At 54.7% G+C, this 20,147-nt stretch overlaps 1 protein-coding gene and 1 long non-coding RNA gene across 8 annotated transcripts in view; one reads left to right on the forward strand and one right to left on the reverse strand.

Annotated features, from left to right (window-relative positions):
- Positions 1–458: 458 nt before the first annotated feature.
- DOCK6 (dedicator of cytokinesis 6) overlaps positions 459–20,147 on the reverse strand; it is a 47,470-nt gene continuing 27,781 nt past the window's right edge. For 2 of the 7 annotated variants that reach the window (XM_070792871.1, XM_070792869.1), the window contains 27 exons: positions 19,383–19,475; positions 19,052–19,147; positions 18,234–18,374; positions 14,926–15,039; positions 14,630–14,800; positions 14,157–14,296; positions 13,897–14,066; positions 11,645–11,805; positions 11,193–11,375; positions 10,387–10,513; positions 10,003–10,087; positions 9,750–9,846; positions 9,480–9,614; positions 9,062–9,214; positions 8,436–8,594; positions 8,222–8,322; positions 7,146–7,338; positions 6,915–7,058; positions 5,444–5,575; positions 5,322–5,336; positions 3,681–3,806; positions 3,493–3,582; positions 2,705–2,941; positions 2,197–2,340; positions 1,995–2,101; positions 1,179–1,340; positions 459–700 (listed from right to left, as the gene is read on the reverse strand). In XM_070792871.1, coding sequence (XP_070648972.1) covers positions 658–700; positions 1,179–1,340; positions 1,995–2,101; positions 2,197–2,340; positions 2,705–2,941; positions 3,493–3,582; positions 3,681–3,806; positions 5,322–5,336; positions 5,444–5,575; positions 6,915–7,058; positions 7,146–7,338; positions 8,222–8,322; positions 8,436–8,594; positions 9,062–9,214; positions 9,480–9,614; positions 9,750–9,846; positions 10,003–10,087; positions 10,387–10,513; positions 11,193–11,375; positions 11,645–11,805; positions 13,897–14,066; positions 14,157–14,296; positions 14,630–14,800; positions 14,926–15,039; positions 18,234–18,374; positions 19,052–19,147; positions 19,383–19,475 — 3,519 coding nt within the window. In that variant the 3' untranslated portion in view covers positions 459–657. The other 5 variants (XM_070792872.1, XM_070792870.1, XM_070792873.1 and 2 more) reach the window with 4 other exon arrangements.
- LOC109561615 (uncharacterized) lies at positions 5,000–6,954 on the forward strand. The gene is made up of 3 exons (XR_002181073.2): positions 5,000–5,126; positions 5,672–5,797; positions 6,821–6,954. It is a non-coding gene; the product is annotated as an uncharacterized lncRNA (long non-coding RNA).

A 20,147-nucleotide genomic window follows, 5' to 3' on the forward strand; every position in this document is an offset into this window, starting at 1 on the left:
CCAAGGCCTGGGCTCCGTGGCTAGCCAGACTTGGTTTCCAATCTCAACACCACTAAGCCTCCAACTACTGGCTGCCTCAGTTTCCCCATCTGTAAACCGGGATAAGAATGCTGCCTGCCTGACAGTGGTGTTGAGATGATTCTGTAACCATGAAGCAGGCTGTCCCTCGTGCAGCCAGGCCCATAGATGGGACAGTGTCTTTCTGGGTGGCAGTTATACAGATCTGGGCTCTGGGCAAGGGCTTAACAAATGTCACCATTATTCCCCATGAACACACATGACATTGTCATTTGTGTGTTGCCTTCCCCACTAGAATGTCAGCTCTACAAGGGCAGGACTTTGCATGGGTCGTCACTGCTGTCTGTTGCACCCAACTAGTTCTCAGTGTCCATCATCAACAATTAGGTCGAGTATGCATGCACCTGGGACCCAGCCCCCAGGGACCACACCACACAGGCTGTTTACAAAAACCATTTTAAATTAGAAAAGACAAGAAGCATCAGTGCACACAGAGGAGAACAGAGGAAGAGGGCCCAGCCCCGTGCACGATGTGGTCGCCTCACAGCCAAGTGGGCAGTGAGAGAGACTGTCAGGAAGGCACAGGTAGCTGAGGCCAGGGTCCTGGTTCCTCTGGGAGTGGCTCCAGGCCCTGTGGGCTCAAAGGTCAGTCTTCCGGAAACTTGCTCTGTTCAAGGAGTTCCTGGGGGAGGGAGGAATGAAGTAGATCAACACGGCCACATGGTCCCCAACTCCATAATGCTCTCCAGCCATCACCTCCTCCTCTTCCTCCCACTCCTTTCCTTCCCCTCCTCCTCCTCCCCCTCCTAAGATCCTTCTATGGTCATCCTGGCTCCTTTAACATTGGTTCTGATCCAGCCGTGGAACTGGAGATTCCTTCATAGAATCCACCACTGGAGATATGAATCATACCCATTTGACAGATGTGGAAACTGAGGCTCAGAAAAATGAAGTCACATGCCTGAGAAATAACCTAGCCAGGATCAGAAATGGTGGCTCAGAGTTTGAATATTATGTACATGTGCAAGTGTTCACATGCATGTGCAAAGCCCTGAGCACCCGTGTTGACAGGCACACGTATGGTAGCCCCCACACTCTGCTGGGCTTTGCCTGCCCCATCTCACCCTCTCTAGGGTGGGCGGGGGACTTGGGTTAGGCACCTGAGGCCGGCTGTGTTTGGTGCCAGCAGCTGGGGCAGGCGCTGGGTGAGCAAAGGCTGCAGAGCCTCCCGCAGGCGGGAATAGTTGCGCTCCAATTCCCGATGGTACTCCTTCTGGTCCGGCCCAATCAGGGCTTTGTTCTTCCTCAGCGCATCCTCACACCTGAGGATCAGATGGCTCAGTGGTAAAGAATCTGCCTGCCAATGCAGGAGACCTGGGTTCGATCCCTGGACTGGGAAGATTCCACGTGCTGTGGAGCAACTAAGCCCAGGCGCCACAGCTACTGAAGTCCACACGCTGTAGAGCGGCACACCGCGATGACTGAGTCCACGTGCTGCTACTAATGAAGCCAGTGGGCCCTGAAGCCTATGCTCCACAATGAGAAGCCCACACACCACAAGAGTAACCCTCACTTGCCACAACTAGAAAGCCTGCATGCAGCAATGAAGACTCAGTGCAACCAAAAGAAAAATAAAAAAATGAGAGGTGAGGAGGCCATGAACTTGGGTCAAGCATGCACAGTAATAATGGGGGTCTGATAGGTGGATATATTGCTGTTCAGTCACTCAGTCGTGTCTGACTCTCTGCAACCCCATGGACTGCAGCATGCCAAGCTTCCCTATCCTTCACTATCTCCTGGAGCTTGCTCAAACTCATGTCCACTGAGTCACTGATGGTGGACATGACTTAATGGAAATCAGAGAGGCCATAAAGGGGGGTCAGGGTGATAGACTGGCTGTACTGGGGAGTCAGGTAGGCAGAATCATAATGGGGGGTGGTTAGAGGGGCCCTGTCTGGGGATGGGGTCACGCCTACTTTTTGCAGAAGTCTTTGAAACAGAGCCGCAGCTTGTTGTGATGCCTAAAGAGCTTGGGGTCTTCTGGGATCTCAGCCAGAAACACCTGGGCTACCTCCAGAGGTCCCTGTGGGGTGACAGGGGCTCATGAGGCCATCTGCACACCACCACCCCCTGCCCCCAGTGGGGCTTTGGGCAGCCTGCTTCCCCTGCCAGCCGTGCCTGGTTCACAGTGGGCCCCACAGAGCCCTGCAGCACCATCTGCAGCATCTTGGCATCAGGAGGGTCCTGCTCAGTGGCGAAGGCCAGCTCCCGAGTCTTCTTTTGCATGTCCTCGATGGCCACCTCCACCGGGGTCAGCACCGTCTGTGGGGTAAGGATGGGCATGTGCCGCTGGCTGGGGCCTGGAGATGCCTTGACCCAAACCAGCCCACGGCAGCTTGGATCTTGGCTGGGGGTTCATAGGGGTCCAAGAAGCTGTGTAAGGAACTGGGTCTGGGGGCTCCTGCCTGCCTGGGTCTGGCAGGGTGAGGGTCAAGGTTCAGCTGCTTTTGGTGTGCTGCTGCTAACTCTTGCCTGGTTCTAGTCCAGACTTGGGTCAGCAAGGTCTGGAGGGAGGGGTTTAAGTCTGCCGACTAGGGCCTGGAGGTTGGAATTTGGGGGTCCCCCGCCTCCCTTGGTCTAGGGTCTCTTCACCTCCCCACTCCCTGGGCCGTCCCTGACCACCCACCTCCTCCCGGTGGCAAACACGGATTCGGGTCTTGATGTAGGGGAAGGCGTGGGCCGTGCTCAGCAATGTCTTGCGCTTATGCTGCTCCGGCAGTTCGCCGTGAGCACGCCCGTCCGGCGTGAAGGGTGTGCAAAACAGGAAGGTTCGCAGCCCATAGTTGCGGTCGAAGTAGGTCACCCGGTCCTTGAGCTCATAGGTGTCAAAGTGTGGCTCCACGTATGTGATCTGGATGTAGGCCTGGGGCGTGGGGCCCAGGGGTAAAGGTTTCAGCCCCATTACACAGTTGGGGCTTGTCGGCCTCCCGCAGGGGCCCCATCCCTGTAGAACGGGGGTTGAGCCTCACTGGGTCTGTGGGCTTTGGGTTTCAGGGATTTGGGTTCTCAGGTCTCCCTATGTCTCATCTGGGGCTTTTCTGGTGGCTCAGACAGTAAAGAATCTGCCTGCAATGCAGGAGACCAAGGCTCAATCCCTGGGTTGGGAAGATCCCCTGGAGAAGGAAATGGCTACCCACTCCAGTATTCTTGCCTGGAGAATCCCATGGACAGAGGAGCTTGGTGGGCTACAGTCCATGGAGTTGCAAAGAGTCAGACATGACTGGGCGACTAACACTTTCACATCTCATCCGGATGAATGGGAATCCCTAAGGAATAGGATTTTGGGGTTCCTGAGAGAGACAAGCTTTGGAGTTTTCCTAGAGAAATAGGATTTGAGGGGCCATAGGATGTGGTACATAGAGTCTCTGAATATAGGATTTGGGGGACCCTGGGGGGATGGTTGGAAGCCCTCACCTTCTGCGGGTCCAGCTTGGTCTTGTCCACAGGGTTAGAATCTTTGATGATCTCGACTACATCCTCCCCGAACCTCTCCGTGTAGAACTCCTGGGGACACGGGGCTGACTCAGGGCCACACGGCTGCAGCCCTCACCCAGCCCCAGGGCGGCCCAGTGCCTTGTCCACCCCCCACCGCCAGGACGTGCCTCCAGCCGGTGTGAGATCTCAGCCAGCTTCGTGATGGATGGCTCCTTGTATACGAACTCCTGTTCATCCAGGTCACCAAAGCGGGCGCCGTAGAAGCCCACACGGAAATATGTTCCAAACACGCGCTGGGGCTGTGGGAGAGCTGCTATTGACCGGGAGGCCCTTACCCTAGAGACACGTGTCCTCCAGCCCCATGTGCAGAAGACAGGGGGATGGGTGGAGGACTGGGGGAACCCCAAGAACATCACATCACAGGCAGAGATGTGGACCTGGCCGACTGTCCACTGCCCACACCCTCACTCTTTCTCCCCAGCTTATCTGCTGCCCCCTCAATCTTTATTCTCATTGAACACAAACCCTAAGTTTCTGATTCTCCCTCTCGCCCCATGCACTTCTTCAGAGAATACGCAATGAGGAACAGAGCTCTATTGCTCACAACTCACTTCTCAATGTCTGTGGGGCTGGGTATATAGTCGTTGTTTAGTTGCTAAGTCATGTCCAACTCCCTGCAACCCCATAGACTGCAGCCTGCCAAGCTTCTCTGTCTATGAGATTTCCCAAGCAAGAATACTGGAGTGGGTTGACATCTCCTTCTCCAGGGGATCTTCCCAACCCAGAGACTGAACTCCTGTCTCCTGCCTTGGCAGGCAGATTCTTTAACACTGTGCCACCTGGGAACCCCGGGTATACAGTAGGTGCTCAATAAATGCACACATGGCTGAAGGAAGTCATGGTTGTCTCTTGCTCTGGGACAGAGGCTCTGGTTCCCTTGTTCCAGGGCATCCCCTCCCCTCCCTGATCTAAGTTTGGAAAGAGGGACTCCCCCTCCTCCCACCCTAGGTAGATGACCCACCACCAGGAAGGACAGGGGTGGCTCATGTTCACTCACCAAAGCGGATCCAGGTAGGGTGGGGTGGGCACCAGGAGAGGGAGGTGGGAGCCAGGGGCAGAGAGACAAAGTCATTGCAGAGGTCACAGGTCAGAACCCCCAACCCCCAGGGTCCTAGTTATACAGCCTGATGACAATCATTCTATGGGTAGGGAGATCCGGGGAGGGAGGAGACCCGCCTGCCCTGCCCGGCCCCCACCCAGCCCTCCCGCCTTGGCTCTGGGTTCCTGCCATCTTTGGCCAGAAAATTCTCCCCAAACTAGGAGATGCCTAAAAATAGACCCAAGTAGGGGAGAGGCAGAGAGGGGGAACATGAAATGGCAAACGAGCAGAGATCCTGGGGGAAGTTGAGGAGACAGGGAGACATAAGAGACCCAGAGACACACACAGAGTGAGCTAGCAAGGAGACAGACAGGGAGAGATGGATGGGAAGAGACCAAGAGATAGAGACAAAAAGAAACAGAGACAGAGGGCGGGAGCGGGAGGCCCCCCTTTCAGGCAGTGACCAAGCTGGCCCTGCCCAAGGGAGGGGTGTCACTGGAGAGCTCCCAGCTGGGTGAGTCACAAGCTGCCCTGGAGATCTGGGGCAGGGAGGGGGACCTGGGGGGAAGTAGTGGGGGTGCGTCATTGGTCATCGCCCACTGAGCCCCTGTGGCCGGGCAGCCGTGCTCCGCCAGCGCCCCCTGGTGGTCCCCGACCACTGCTGACCAGTTGTCATGGGGGTCCCAGAGACAGGTAGGTGGCCACTCACCTCCCAGCCGGAACTCTGTGGTGAGAGAGAGAAGGGGCAAAGTCAGCTGGGGATGGCAGGAGTCGACGGGCTGGGGCTGGGGCTGGGGCTGGGGCTGGGGCTGGAGGGCTTCCTGGGCCCACCTGGTGCATGATCTTGGTGAAGGCCTCCTGCAGTTTGCCGTGCACGGCAGCTAGCTTCTTGTAGTCGCGGTGGGCTTCCAGGATGGGAATGAGGGTCTTGTAGACCTCGTTCACGGCCTCGTAGAGCCCGCCCTGGGGATGGGGGTGTGGGGATATGTCAGGGTTTCCAGCACCTACCCTGGTCTTCTCTCCTGCTTGGACCAACCACACTCCTACCCACTCCCCCAGGGTGCCATCTTCTATCACCTTCCAGGAAGCCCACCCTGACTGCATCTGCCCCAGATCGGGTACCAGCCTTTCCACTCAGCCCTTACAGACATCCTCTGTGGTCTCCACCATCCTACTGCGGACCAGGTGCTGTGTACATCTATGCTTTATCCATGTTCCTTCATTGGTAGGAGTCATTTTCTTTTTCCCCATCCCTCAGACAGGAAACTGAACCTGAGACAGGAGGGGCTCCCCAGGACCAGTACCTGGATGTAAGCCCTTCTGGCATGATGCCTAAGGCCTCCACACATGCCTGCTGGCGCATGGTAATAGGCACTCCTGAGTGCCAGCCAGGGCCAACATCAAGCTTGGCACACAACAGGTATCCGAGCTATTTGCTGACTGTCTGAGGTCTGTGTCCACCATCGGGCTTATTCCCAAGGCCTTTGTCTCTGAGACTCCAGCAAAGTAATAATAAACACAACATCAAAAAAACCTCGAGGGGCTTCCTTGGTGGCTCAGTAGTAAAGAATCCACCTGCCAATGCAGGAGACATGGGTTCGATTCCTGATCCAGAAAGATCTCACATGATGCAGAGTAACTAAGCCCGTGCACCACAACTATTGAGCCTGTGCTTGGGAAGCCCGTGCACTACAACTAGAGAAGCCATCACAATAAGCCCGTGTATCACAACTAGAGAATAACCCGTGCAGCAGTGAAGACCCAGAACAACCAAAAAATAAATACAAACAAATACATAAAATTAAAAAAAAAAAAAAAAGGAAAAAAGAAAGTTCAATGCAAAGAACTGAAACAGGATGGTAAACATAGGTGGTCACTGACTTTGGGTGCTGCATATGAGGGGTGGTGGGGACACAACTTTCTTTTATGTGTTCTTGAAATTTTTCATAACAGAAAAGAATTTTAGGGACTTCCCCAGTGGTCCAGTGGTTATGACTCCACGCTCTCACTGCAGAGGACCAGGGTTCAATCCCCGGTCAGGGAACTAAGATCCCCAAAGCCTCCAGGTGCGGCCAAAATTAATTTTTTTTAAATGGTCACTGAACATACTCAAGCCTCACCCATATACCAAGAGTTTTCAGGGGAGAAAGGCAGGAAAGTGGCTTCAGAGGGACCCAAATCCTTCTCCCCCACCAATCTCCCACCCAGAAAGTGTCCTCGCAGCAGCTCCATCTGGAATCTTCGGGAGCGGGTACGGGACCCAAGAGCGGAAGTCGCCGCTGCCCCAGGCCCTGGGCCTCACCATGGTGAAGTAGACGGCCGCCTGCTCCAGCAGCCCCACCAGCCCCATCTCTGTGAAGTGCTTCCCGGAACAGAAGCCCTCCTCGTCGGGTGAGAGGATGTCGTCGGAGATGGCGGACTCCTCCAGCACGTTGGATGAGATATTCTGGGATGGGAGGTGGGCTCAGAGCCTGGTCTCTTCCCCACACGGGCCACACCCCCGCCCGCCACGACCCCTACCCCTGCCACTCACCTGGAAGGAAACGCAGCCCACAGGCAGGTGGCGGCTGTCCTCCAACAGCGCGAGGTACTCGGCCACCAGCGCGGCCGCGTGCACCATGCACTGCGCGGCCTCCGCGTGGTTGCCCAGCTCCGCGTGCTTCCCCGCCATGTTCTGCAGCCACGTCAGCCGCAGGTCTGGGGAGCCCTGGTAGCCCCGGGCAATCCTAGAGCCCAGGTGAGGACGATGGGAGGTGGGTGGAGACTCACCTCGCCCCTCACTGCTCGCCCCTCCCTTGTCCATCCCCTTCTCCTTTTACCCCAGCCATCTGCCCCAGACGACCTCCCCACCTGAACCTTCATTCACCTCTCCCTCCCCGCACCTGTCTCACCTGTCCATCCCCTTACCTGTCTTCTCCCTTATACTCATCTTTCTTCTCAGCAGTCCTCCTTGTCTCCCACTGACCAGCCAGTCTCCTCACCTGTACCCCGTTCACCTGTCTCACCTGTATCCCCATTGCCCTGCCCATCACTGCCTCCCTTCCTCTATTCACCTGTCCCCTAACTTGTTCCACTCCACACCTGTCCATCCCTGCACAAGTGTCGCTCCCTCACTTGTCCTGCTCGTCAGTTTACTCCACCTGGATCCTGAACCATGCCACCTGTCTGCCTGGGGCCCACCCTTTTGTATGCCCCCTCCCTTCCCTGTCTGCATTACCTGGGCCCCCATCTCCGACTCCCCAGGTTCTTACTAAATACTCCTCCAAAGCACTTTGCTCTCTTGATCTGTCAGCCCTTCATGGGTTGGCGCCTCACCTGCCTCTCCCACCTGTCTACCTCACCTGTCCTGGCTCTGCTTTGTCACCCTGATCTGTATGTTCCTCTGGTGCCCTTTTCTTTTGCTCATTTACCTGCCCGTACCTTACCTGTGCCCTCACCTGTCGTCTTCCCTCTCCCTTGGTCCTCATCTGTCTGCTCTCCTGGGCCCTCATCACTTGTCCATCCTTACTTGTCTCTCTTATTACCTGTACGCTCACCTGCTCCCCCCCACCACCTCCTCGCCCCTCGCCTGTCTGTGAATGGCTGACGGTCCCGACCGGCCCTCCTCACCTGTACATGAGGTCAATAAGCATCTCCGGGTCTTCCTGATGCTCCTTCATCTTCACCGTGTCAGTCAGGATCATGTGCAGGTTGAACATCAGGTCCTGGACCTGGAGTAGGGGAAGGGCCGGGAGTGATGTGGCCGAAGTGACGGGGTCAGGGGTCAAGCAGGGTGGGGCAACGACCCTGGTTGTGGAAGGTGGGGCCGGGGCCCGGGGATCACCTGCTCAGCAAAGGTGCTGTCCCGCAGCCCCACGTCCTCCTCGGCATAGGTGAGGATGGTCTTGAGTGAACGGCGCAGGTGCTCTTCACTGAAGTTCTGTGTTGTTCCCACCAGGGACGACAGCGACATCGTCACTTGCATCTTCACACGGGCGAAATTCTGGGTGGGCCAGGAGGAAGAGCACGCCTGCCTGTGGGCCTTCTCAGCCTGCTGACCTCACCCCTCTCCCCTTCTGCCTCACGTCTGTTTGATCCAGACCCCTGCTCAGGACTGCCCTGGTAGTCTAAGGGTTAAGAATCTGCCTGCCCTGCAGGGGGACATGGGTTCGATCCCTGGTCTGGGAAGACTCCACGTGCCACGGGGTAACTAAGCCTGTGCACCGCAACTACAGAACCCACGTGCTGCAACCACTAAAGCCCACAGGCCCTGAGCCTGCACGCTGCAGTAAGAGAAGCCACCGCAACGAGAAGCCTGTGCACCACAACTAGAGAAAGTCCGCGGGCAGGAATATAGCCCAACCTGGCAAAAATGAATAAATACAACTTATTAAAAACATGAGTAAAGAACCCTAATCAATGGCCCTCCCTGGAGCCCTGTGTAGGCCACGCCCCCCGGTCCCCGCTTACGTTGCCAATCTCGAAGTTCTGGCGCATGAGGAGGTAGAGGGAGGCGCTGGCATGGGTGCGGATGGTGCTGATGCGGCTGCCGCAGTGGCGCAGGAGCCTCAAGCAGAGGTCGGCACACAGCTCCGTGTCCTCCTCAAATAGCAGCTCTGGGAACTGGCCCCCGCCCCCAAGGTGAAACAGACACCAGTGAGTTCTCCCTGTTCTGACTCAGGCGGTTCCCCATGGGGACTTGGGCAGAAGCACAGGGCTCTTCTGCCTTCTCTGGCCAAACCAGCAGGCTTTGGCGTCTGACCCAGTTTAAGCCCTTGCTGTGTGACTCCAGGTAACTGACTGCCACTCTGATCCTCAATTCCTCTGCAAACTGTGGTTAAGGGGTGTGTCTGGGCACTCAGCAGGCGTGGCTGTCAGAGATACTCACCTTGGATACCAGAGCCCGCTGTGTGGCCAGGCCGTGCTGCAGGAAGAGGGCACTCTGGGCACTGCCCAGGCTGTATAACACGACCTTCAGTACCGCGCCTAGGATGCTCTCCCGGGCCTCTGACAGCATCACCGTCTGGCAGGCCAGAAATCCAGCTCTTAGAGACTGGGGTGGTTATGGAGTCAGGGAGGGAGAGGGATTCTGAAAGTCAAAGATCACAAGGCCCGTTGGTGGGGTCCGAGGTCATGGAGATGCTGGATCAAGCCATACCTGCACGATGATCTCCAGTGTATCCAGGACCACCAGGCTTGCCTCGGTTGCCAGGTTCCCGTCTACCAAGGCCTCGTGTTCCATTTCATCCTTGGTCCTAGATGGGAGGGGAGGGGCTGGGGAGGGCCTCTCCTGGCCAGACTCCCCCCCCCCCCCCCACCGACAGCTGGGCGCTGTTCCTTTATCTGCCCTGGGGGCACAGTTCTCTGGAACTTGATCTAACCCCTGTGAACTATGTCCCGCCTACACCCACTTGTCCACACGGTCCGAGGTTTGTCTCCAGTGTGTGACGCTCTTCCGCCAGCGAACGTTCTCCTGGTTCCCAAATGGGCTCCTCTCTGAGACACACAGGTGGGTGTTCACACATGTGCAAAAACATAAGGACACACGTGACCATGATAAGATACACACGTGGGATCCCTGTGAGGTCACTGGATGATGTGGACGCCTCGGAGTGGACACGGTTAGACATCAACAGAGAACACAGAAGCCCATGTGCCATGTGTACAGAGATAATGTGTGGACTTCTGGGAAAAGTGAGCCAGACAGGTGGGAACGGCTCCCGTCTCGGGGACCCTTGTACAAAGTGTGGGAGGCACTGAGTGGGGACATGTGTGGGGGTACACCTTCCTCTCACCACGGCTCCGTCGCACCATCTCCTGTCGGGCTCCAATGGTGCCCAAAATAGCTTCCTCCAGTCGGGCCTTCATGTCCAGTGATTTCTTGAATGTGAGGCTGTTGATGCGTTCAAAGGCCTTCTTCCCCTGAGACGGCAGAGAACAGGTTCAAGGTTGACTCTGTCCTTTTCTATGCGCTTATGTGGTCTGCTTTTTCTGGCCCTATCCCTCCAGGAACCTGTGCTCGCAAACATGGTCCTCCCCTTTACAGCAAGCTCTAAGCTCTCAGCACCTCCCGGATTCTGTTCATGAAGGAAATTTCTGCCTTTTGCTTTGGTTCAGCACGTGCTCATGTGCTCAGTTGCTAAGTCATGTCTGACTCTTTGCAACCCTTTGGACTGTAGCCCACCAGGCTCCTCTGTCCATGGGATTCTCCAGGCAAGAATACTGGAGTGGATTGCCATTTACTGGAGTGAATTGCCATTTCCTCTTCTAGGGGATCTTCCCAACCCAGGGATCGAACCCACATCGCCTGCGTCTCCTGCATTGGTAGGTAGGTTCTTTACCACTGAGCCAGCAGGGGAACTGAGAAAGGTACATGGACTCTTATTATTCCTTGATTTCTATCAGGAACTTCTCTCAGAGGCAAAACTGTAGGAGCAGTTGGCTGGTAACTTAAAGCACTGAAACAATCTATCCCTTCCCCCCAGCAACTGGTGCAGTCCACCCCTTCACACCCAGCCCACGTCACTCCAGGCGCCCCCCCCCCCCGCCATGTGTCCTCAACCTGCCCTCTATGCCCCAGTCCCCTGCCCGACCTTCGAACCTTGTACTCGAAGGCAGCCAGGCAGAGGTACAGCAAGTCCAAGACACGACCCAGCTGAGGGAGCGTCAGGTCCGCAGCCCAGCGCTGCAGCAGGGCCGGCTCAGCGTTCTTCAGGACCCATAGCACACACACCAGCAAGGTCCGACTGGACTCAGCAGAGAGGGCATAGCCTGAGCGAGCAGCCTGGGGCCGGAGAGTGGACAGGGGGATCAGAAGGAAGAGAGTTGACCTTCGTTTTCTCCACAGTAAAGTGAGAACTGGCCGATTGGTACTTTATTACGTAACTTCTATTACTGGGTTATCGGGCACATGATGTCCAAAATACAACAAAAAATCACAAGACATGTGAAGAGGTAGGGAGATGTGATTGATAAGGGAGAAAAGACATTAGACACAGGCACAAAGATGATCGGATGTTAGCTGGTGTCCCTGGGGACAAGGCCAGTACTCACCGTCACTGGGCCCTGGGAGATACTGGCTCGGGAGCCAGGGGCCAAGGGGCCACCCGCAATGGCCATGGCCACTGAGGGGTTGATGGTGCCTCCCACGTCCCCTTCACCTTCTGTGTCTGAGTCGAGCAGAGAGGCCAGTCTTGAGCGCTGACCTGGGCCCTCTGGGACAAGAGAACCAAGAGCACTCGGTTAGTTCTGTCTCTTTCTCAAATCTCAGCTCAGAGGTCACCTCCTCAAGGAAGCCTTCCCTGATACCACCCCCTCAGACCAGGGTGTGGTCTCTAGTTATTGACTCCCAGAGCTCACTTATTATATTTGCAATTAGATACAGTCATCGTACAACTAAGATCCACAAAGGCCTGGACTATATCTATCTGCTCTGGCCACGCTATGCTCAATGCTTAGAACATGGCCTGGTGCACAGGAGCAGTCATTGCAAAGATGATGATGACAATGGTAACAACCATAATAATAACTGCTGCTGCCATTATTATAGCATCAGCTGACACAGACGTGGCATTTCTTACGTATCAGGTGGTGTTCTAAACACTCTAAAAATATTAACTATTATTCTTCAACACAACCCTATGAGGTAAGTACTTGTATCATCCTTACTTTATGGAAGAAGGGACTGAGGTAAAGACAGGTTAAATTACCTGCTTGGGATCACAAAATAGGTAAATGGTAAAGTTAGAATTTTAACCTAAACAGTCTGGTTCCAAAATCTATGATCTTAAAAGATTATCCTGTCCACTCGCCCCCAAAACAGTATCATCAGAGAGAGTTGCTACCAACAAATACAGACTAGGTCTCAGCCTAGAGATTCTTGAGATACAAGGTCAACCTCAAGCTCCAGCCCAGTTTAACATGGATTTCTGACTGGATTGAGGTGATCAGCCCCTTTTCCTATCTGCCTAAGAGAAGGAAAGATGAACCCTCACTGGGAAAAGAGGACATTGCCTCAGTCCTGACGGCCCTTTTACACACAATGTCCAAAATACAAGAAAAAAATCAGAAGACGTGAAGAGGCAGGAAAATGTGATTGACAGGGGAGAAAAGACAACAGGGGCAGGCACGGCACAGAGATGATCAAATACTGAAGTGAGCAAACAAGGACACTGAAATAAAAAGTAGAGGATTTTCCTGGTGGTTCAGTGGCTAAGACTTTGCAATCCCAATGCAGGGGGTCTGGGTTCAATCCTGGTCAAGGAACTACATCCCACATGCGGCAACTAAGAGTTCACGTGCTTCAACTACAGACCTCAAATGCTGTAACTAAGACCCGGTGCAACCAAGTAAATAAATATATTTTTAAAGATAAAATGTAGAAGAGATGCACAAACAAGGGTAAATAGATGGAGAATATCAACAGAGAGCCGAAATCTACAACAAAAAACATCAAATATTACAAGTGAAAAATAAAACATCTGGAATTCAGAACTCAACAGAGGGCATTAACAGAAGACCAGCCATAGCAGAAGACAGAGGTCGTGAGCTCACACACAGGGGAAAAGTTTCCTAACTCATGCACAACAGAGCAAACAGAATGAAAAGCGGAACAGAGCACAGCAGACACGTGTAACAGGATCATAAAGGTCTGACATACGTGTCATTGCAGTCCAAGGAGGAGAGAAGAGAGAAAACGAGGCGGAAAAAAAAAAAAATCAAAAGATAACAACTGAGAGTTTCCCCGAAATGACAAAGGGCATCAACCCCCCAATTCTAAGTCTGTGCATTTCAACCACAGTGCACACTTGTTCATCGATGGTGCTGGTCAGTGTGCAAATTAATGAACACAAGGCTCCAACTGCCCTCTCACCCTGATGGTCCCCACCTCTCCCTGCTCCCACCTCTTTCTAACAGATAATTCATCTCCCGTTTATCGTGCACTGACAGTATTCCAGTCCTACACCTCCCCAGATTTTCACAAAATCCTAGGAGTAGTTGGTACTACCCCTGTCCCCACGTTACAGTTGAGAAACTTGAGGCTCAGCAAGGTTAATGGCTTTCTTGAGGCCCTGTGGCAGGACTTAAAGCCACTTCTCTGATGCTAACACTCAGGTTTTTTGCTCCTTGCCCACCTTTTCTGACCTTGAGGCTTTCCTGGGGCCTTGTGGCAGAACTTAAACCTGCTCCTCTGAACTTAACACCCATGTTTTAACTCCTTGCCCACATTTCCTGACCTGAGCCTTGTGGAATCAATCAGGTCCCCAGATGGTGGAACCCACCCCATCCCACCCTGCCCTGCTGACCAGCAAAGTCATGCAGCCGTGGCAGCGTGTCCCGGGCGAGTGACAGCAGTGGCAGGTATAGCTCGGCCACCCGGGCCTTCACGGTGGCCTCAGCATAGCGGGGGTCGGCGTCATGGCCGCAGAGCAGGCTGTGGACAGCACAGATGGCCTTCTTGTGCAGCAGGGACGCCCTGTAAAGTAGTGAGGTGCTCAGGATGGAGTGTGCGTGGATCCTGCACCCTACCCCCCACCCTGAGGGACCACACAGGGCCTGCACTCACCCCTCGGCCTCAGGTTCCATGGCTAAGGCCAGTTCCGTCAGCAGGAGCCCGGCTAGGAAATGCTGCTGCCGGAAAGGCCCGCTCAGCTCGAACATGCTGATCACCTTGGGGTCTGGGGCCTGGCTGGAGAAGGTGGAGCTCTGGAGAGGTTGGGGGACAAAACAGGGGATGAGGGAGTCAAGGGTCAGAGGGGAGAGGTCGGGGTTAACTCATCTGTGAGATGACAGGGGGTTGAGTCCAAAATCAGAGATCTTAGAAATGGCAGATGGAATGCCAGTCTGGGAGTTAGAAGTAAGAAATCAGAAGCTGGTCCTCCCGGGAAGTTGCTGAGAATGCAGGGTCAGAGGTGAAGGGTCAGCGAGAAGGGGTCAATCCCTTGAGCAGTGGCCTATGTGTGAGATGGACAGAGATGAGGGCTGGAAGGCAAGAGGTCGATGGGGCAAGAAGAGGCGGCAGAAGTGAGGCCAGCCCACCTGGGAGGCAGTGGAGGACACAGAGGGTGAGGGCGAGGCCGGGGGCGACAGAGGGCAGCAGGGGAGGTTGAGGGTCACGTAGTGCTCATGGCTGCACAGGATGCGCGTGAAGTCCATGCGCAGCGTCAGCAGCACTGCCGGGTTGGGGGCCGACTGCAGCCGCGTGGCCACCTGCAGGGGAGGGGTTGGCAGGAGACATTACATGGTTCTGCCCACCCCCCACCCACGTCCCCCGGAGGACTGCCAGCCCCCCCACGTTCCTGCAGGTGCGCCGTGCCCGCCACGCCCACTCCTACCTGCTTGTAGTGAGCCCGGACCAGGCTGAAGACGAAGCCGCGGTCCACCAGGGACAGCAGGTCGCTGAGGAAGAAGGCCAGGCTGGCGTTGAGGCGCTCGGCCAGCTCCATGTCCTGGGGGCACAGGGCCTGTCAGCCTACGCTCACTCGCCCCATGGAGCCTCAGTCCCTGCCCTGGGCCTGGCTCTCGCCAAGGCCACCAGTGACCTCCAGGAGCCGGGTCACTGCCGCAAAGCCTTGGGCCTCCTTGACACGCCCTTGTCTCAGCTCCAGACTCCTGGCCTTCCTGGTTGTCCTCCTCTCCGACTAGCTCTTCCCTTCCCCCTCAGGTAGGTGTCTACTCTCCATCCAGCTCTGTTGAGGGCACTCTTTTTTCTTCTCTCACCAGATTTTATTTATTTTTATAAGTATTTATTTATTTGGCTGTGCTAGGTCTTCGTTGCAGCATGTGAGATCTAGTTCCCTGGCCAGGGATCAAACCCCGGGCTCCCTGCATGGGGAGCACCGAGTCTTAGCCACTGGACCACCAGGGAAGTCCCTTCTCTCACCAGATTTCAGTAAGACAACGCAGATGGCAGAGACTGGCTGCTAACTTCCCCTGCCCCCATATCCTCTCTTAGGTACCGGGACCCTTTCTCAGAGTTCAGAGCTGGGTAGGGACTACATTTCCCAGCCTTCCTTGCAGCTGAGAAAAATCACGTGACCATATTCTGGCCAATGGAATTTGAGAAAAGTGATGTGGCAGGTCCTCCCGTTCCCACCACCTGATGTGGTGGGTACTATGATGAACTGAGATGGCCAGGCCCACAATGTGGAGCTCCCTGCAACCCACTTATGCTCAGGAATAAACTCTGGTCACATTTAAACCGCTTGTGATGATATTCAAGCAAATTAACTTTTACCCTAACTGATAAAAGTATTCCAGATAGTTCTACATGTTTCAAAGATACCTAACAGGATGCTATTTCAAAAGAAGCCTGGGGACTTCCTTGGTGGTCCAGTGGTTAAGCATCTGCCTATCAATGCAGAGGACACAAATTCAATCCCTGGAGTGGGAAGATCCCACGCACTTTGGAGCAACTAAGCCTATACTCTACAACTATTGAGCCTGTGCTCACAACAAGAGTTGTTCATTCAGTAAGTCATATCTGACTCTTTGTGATCTGATGTATTGCAGCATGTCAGGCTCCTGTCCTTCACTATCTCCGGGAGTTTGCTCAAATTCATGTCCAGTGAGTCAATGATGCTATCTAACCATCTCATCCTCTGCTGCCCTCTTCTCCTTTTGCCTTCAATTTTTCCCAGCATCAGATTCTTTTCCAATGAGTTGGCTCTTAGCATCAGGTGGCCAAAACAAGAGAAGCCACCACAACGAGAAGCCTGAGCACTGCAACTGGAGCGTAGCCCCTTGCTTGCTGCAACTAGAGAAAACTCGTTTACAGCAATGAAGACCCATCACAACCAAAAACAAATTAAGTAAAAAAAAAAAAAAAAAAGAGGGAAGCCTGAAGGATGAGAAAAAAGGAACAGTAAGTGCAAAGGCCCTGGAGCAGGAAGTGCCCAGCAAGGAGGAACAGCAAGGAGGCTTATATGGCCTCAAGGCCCAGCTGCCCTCCTGTTCTCGTGAGTTACCCTATGGCCTCAGAAGTTAGCCTCAGGGGTTCTCAGGTCCTGTGACCCAGAGACAAAATACAAAACCCGCCTGAGCTCCAAGTCCACAGGAGGGCAGAGACAGGGTCTGCCTGGTGCACTGAGCCTGATATAGTTGGATGCTCCATAAATGTCCAGTGAAGGAATGACCGCTGGGACCCATCACCGATGCCTCAGCTGTGACGAAGCTGCTTCTCAAGGGTGCTGTTGTTCCCCGTAGCCTTCTTGAAGGGGGGTTTCCTCGTAATCTGGAATTTAGCTCTTAGGGAGACTTTGGTGCAACCAGGTCAAGGCCTTTGAGATCAGCCCAAAGGTCATGGGGAATTGCACAAGAGCCAGCTTGGGCTGGACTGGCATCTCAAACATCTGGAAAATTCCCATCAAATACAGAAGTCCCCTTTCTCTTTGGAAATCAGACATTCTAGACTTCCCTGGTGGCCGAGTGGTTATGAATTCACCTGCCAATGCAGGAGACACGGGTTTGATCCTTGATCCGGGAGGATTCCCACATGCTTCGGAGCAACTAAGCCCATGTGCCACAACTACTGAACCTGTGCTCTAGAGCCTCGGAGACACAACTACGGAGCCCACGTGCCGCCACCACTGAAGCCCGCACGCCCTGGAGCCTGTGCTCCAGAACAGCGAGAAGCCGGCACACGGCGACTAGAGGGCAGACCCCACTCTCACAACTAAAGCAATGTGTGAGCCTTTCTTTACCAGCACAGCCCAAAATAAATACATTAATTAAATAAAGCTATACCAAAAATCAAAAGAAATAAACAAAATCATAAAAAAATCAAACATTCTGGCCACAGCCAGTGGGCACATACCCTCTGGTCCACCAGAAGCCCTACTCTCCCAACTGAAGCTGGTGGTGAGGGTTCAAATCTCCATTCTGCCCCTTCCCAGTCATGTGATATCAGGTTATTAGTCATTCTCTGCCTCAGTTTCTCCATTGGTAAAATGGAGAAAACAATAACACTAAGTTCATGAAGCTGTTGGGAGAGTTTAATGATGGGATCCATCTAAAGTATTTAGGTACACAGCAAGTGCTCAACAAACGCACAAGTATTATCATTATTGTCTGCACAGCTCCTGTGAGCACTAGAATCAGTGGTTCAGCGTCTGGTTGTCAAGGTTGTCTAATTGTCAAGGTTTCAAATATCAATGTCTGTTTATTGAGTACTTACTGTATACTGGCACTGTGCAAGGGCTAATGGATCTGCCCTACCAGCTCCCTGCCCTCCCCAACTCTCATTCCCGTCCTTGGTTAACTCCACTGCAGCCTGAAGCGTAGGCTCAGGCTCACTGCTTTCTAACAGAGGCAGGTCCTGCCCCAGGGCCTTTGCAACTGCTGTTCCCTAACAGCTCCATGAAGGCAAGGAACTGGGTCTGCTTTGGTCACCACTGTCTGTCTCTAGTTTCCAGCCTAGGGCTGTAAAGCACACAGTAGGTGCTTTAAGAAACAGATGTTGAGTGAACAGACCCATCCAGTGAATGGGATTTGTGGTCTTGCAGCCAGGAAGCACCGGGCAGACTGGCACCCCACCTGGCAGATTGGCACCCCACCGGGCAGACTGGCACCCCACCTGGCTGGCTCCACGTCTTCCCTCAGCACCCCTGACCCCCACACACCATGGAGGCCCCACACCCCTCACCTTGTGGACACGGGTGATAACCTCCAGGCCTACAGAGCCCACCAGGGCTGCGATGTCGTCCAGGAAGCGTCCAGGGAAGCGAAGTTTGCGGGGTGTGTCCAGCTTCTGACCCAGGAGCAGATGCAGCGTCATGCTTTTCACCTGGGGGCCGAACGAGAGGACAGGGGGTGGAGGTGGAGGTGGCTTGCCAGAAGGGGGTGGAACTTGGGGGACTGTGAGTGATGGCTTGAGGTGGGTTAAAGGTGGGCATAAGGGATCCTAGAACCTGACCGTGTGGGTGGGGCCTGAGAATGGTGGGCGGGGCCCGAGAAGGCCATGGGTGGGGCCTAAGTGAGGGCTAGCTAGAGGGGTAGGAGGCTGAGAGAGAGCATGTGTAGGGCTAGAACTGGTCTCCAGTGGTCAAAGTTGGGTGGTAGGAATGAGGGTGGGGTTTCAAGGCCCACCAGATTGAGGTGGGGGCAGTTATCGTCAGCAGGAATAGTTCAAGGCACCTCTTGAGGAGTCTGGGGGCATGTTCAAGTCTGATCTCAATAGTTTCCTTCTGTCTCTTGGGGATGATGTGGGTCTCCCTGTTAGGTAGTTTCTCAATGGTGTCACAGGAAAAGTGGGGGGGAGAATCCTTCACACAGGGGAAGGGGTTTCAAGTAAGTTTCAGGGGCTCTTCAGGGAGAGATTCCCTTAGGCATCTCTTATCTCCATGTGGGGGGTCTCTTGGGGCCATTTCTCAGGGGGCTTAGATGAAATCTCAGGGGGTTTCTCTCCCTTAAGAGAGTCTCTCCAGGGGCCCTTGCTCTCGGGCAGGGAACAGGGAGTCTCACCATGAGCTGGAAGAAGAACCAGGCGTGCTGCAGGACGGCTTCGCGCACAGCACTGCCGCTGACCACCCACTGCAGGGCCAGCTCCTCATGCAGCAGCTGGGGGCAGGGGCACGGGTCACGGAGTGCAGAGGCACCCACGCTGTACCCCCAGCGTGACAGGGGAGGATGCAGCTGGATGGCTCGGGGTTAGCGCAATGGGAGGCCATGCAGGAGGAGAGGGGCCAGAAGGAGTCAGTGTGCCCTCTTCCTGGCTCTCCAGACCCCACTGGGCTTGGGGGGTCAAGGGAGCTCTGGACCCCAAAGTGGAGTCACCCACCCCGTCTCCGACTACCTTCTGCATAGTGGGTCTCGGCTGGGTGGTGGGCAGGGATGAGGAGGAGCTCTCGAGGCAGGAAGAGGTTCGGCTAGAGCTGCGGTCGATGGCCTATGATGGAATGGCGAGGGGATGGGATGGTGGGGGGTGGGGGGCGGTTAGTGTGGGTACAGACGGTACGGATGGAGAAGAGAGACGGTCGGCGGCATGGATGGAGGGGAGGTGTGCCCATGTGGACGGACAGTGGGGGCGTGGATGGAACGAGCAGTGTTAATAAATAAAGACAGCAGTGTGTGGATTCAGACGGAGAAAGCATGAAAGTGATGGAAAAGATGAGAATAAGCAAGACATGGTAAGGAGGCGACAAGCAGAGTGAAGGGGACAGGTGAGGATGTGGACGGGAGCCCGTCGGAGGTGAGCACGGATGGAGCAGGACCGGGCAGACAAAAGTAAGAAAAGTGGTGGGGGGTGGGGCGTGTAGGTGGAGAGAATGAAATCAACATAGGTGGAGACGATAACGTGGTCAGAGCAGGGAGCGCGAGTGGGGTTGAGGGTGGAGGGTGAGTCCGTGAGTTCACCGATGGACAGGGCAACAAGGAGAAGTGAGAGCGTAGACAGGGGTGCAGAGTACAGACAAAGGGGATTAAAGGGGAGAATGGAGGAGGAGAAAGAAGAAAAAGAAAGATAAGGACAGAGGAGGTGAAGTGGTGAGAGGCAGCAGGAGCAGCCGAGAGCTCCAGGTTCCAGGCTTGGCCCCACTCCAGCCTTACTTGGGGCCTCGCC

Source organism: Bos indicus, chromosome 7, assembly GCF_029378745.1.
Source record: "Bos indicus isolate NIAB-ARS_2022 breed Sahiwal x Tharparkar chromosome 7, NIAB-ARS_B.indTharparkar_mat_pri_1.0, whole genome shotgun sequence".
Lineage (NCBI taxonomy): Eukaryota > Metazoa > Chordata > Mammalia > Artiodactyla > Bovidae > Bos > Bos indicus.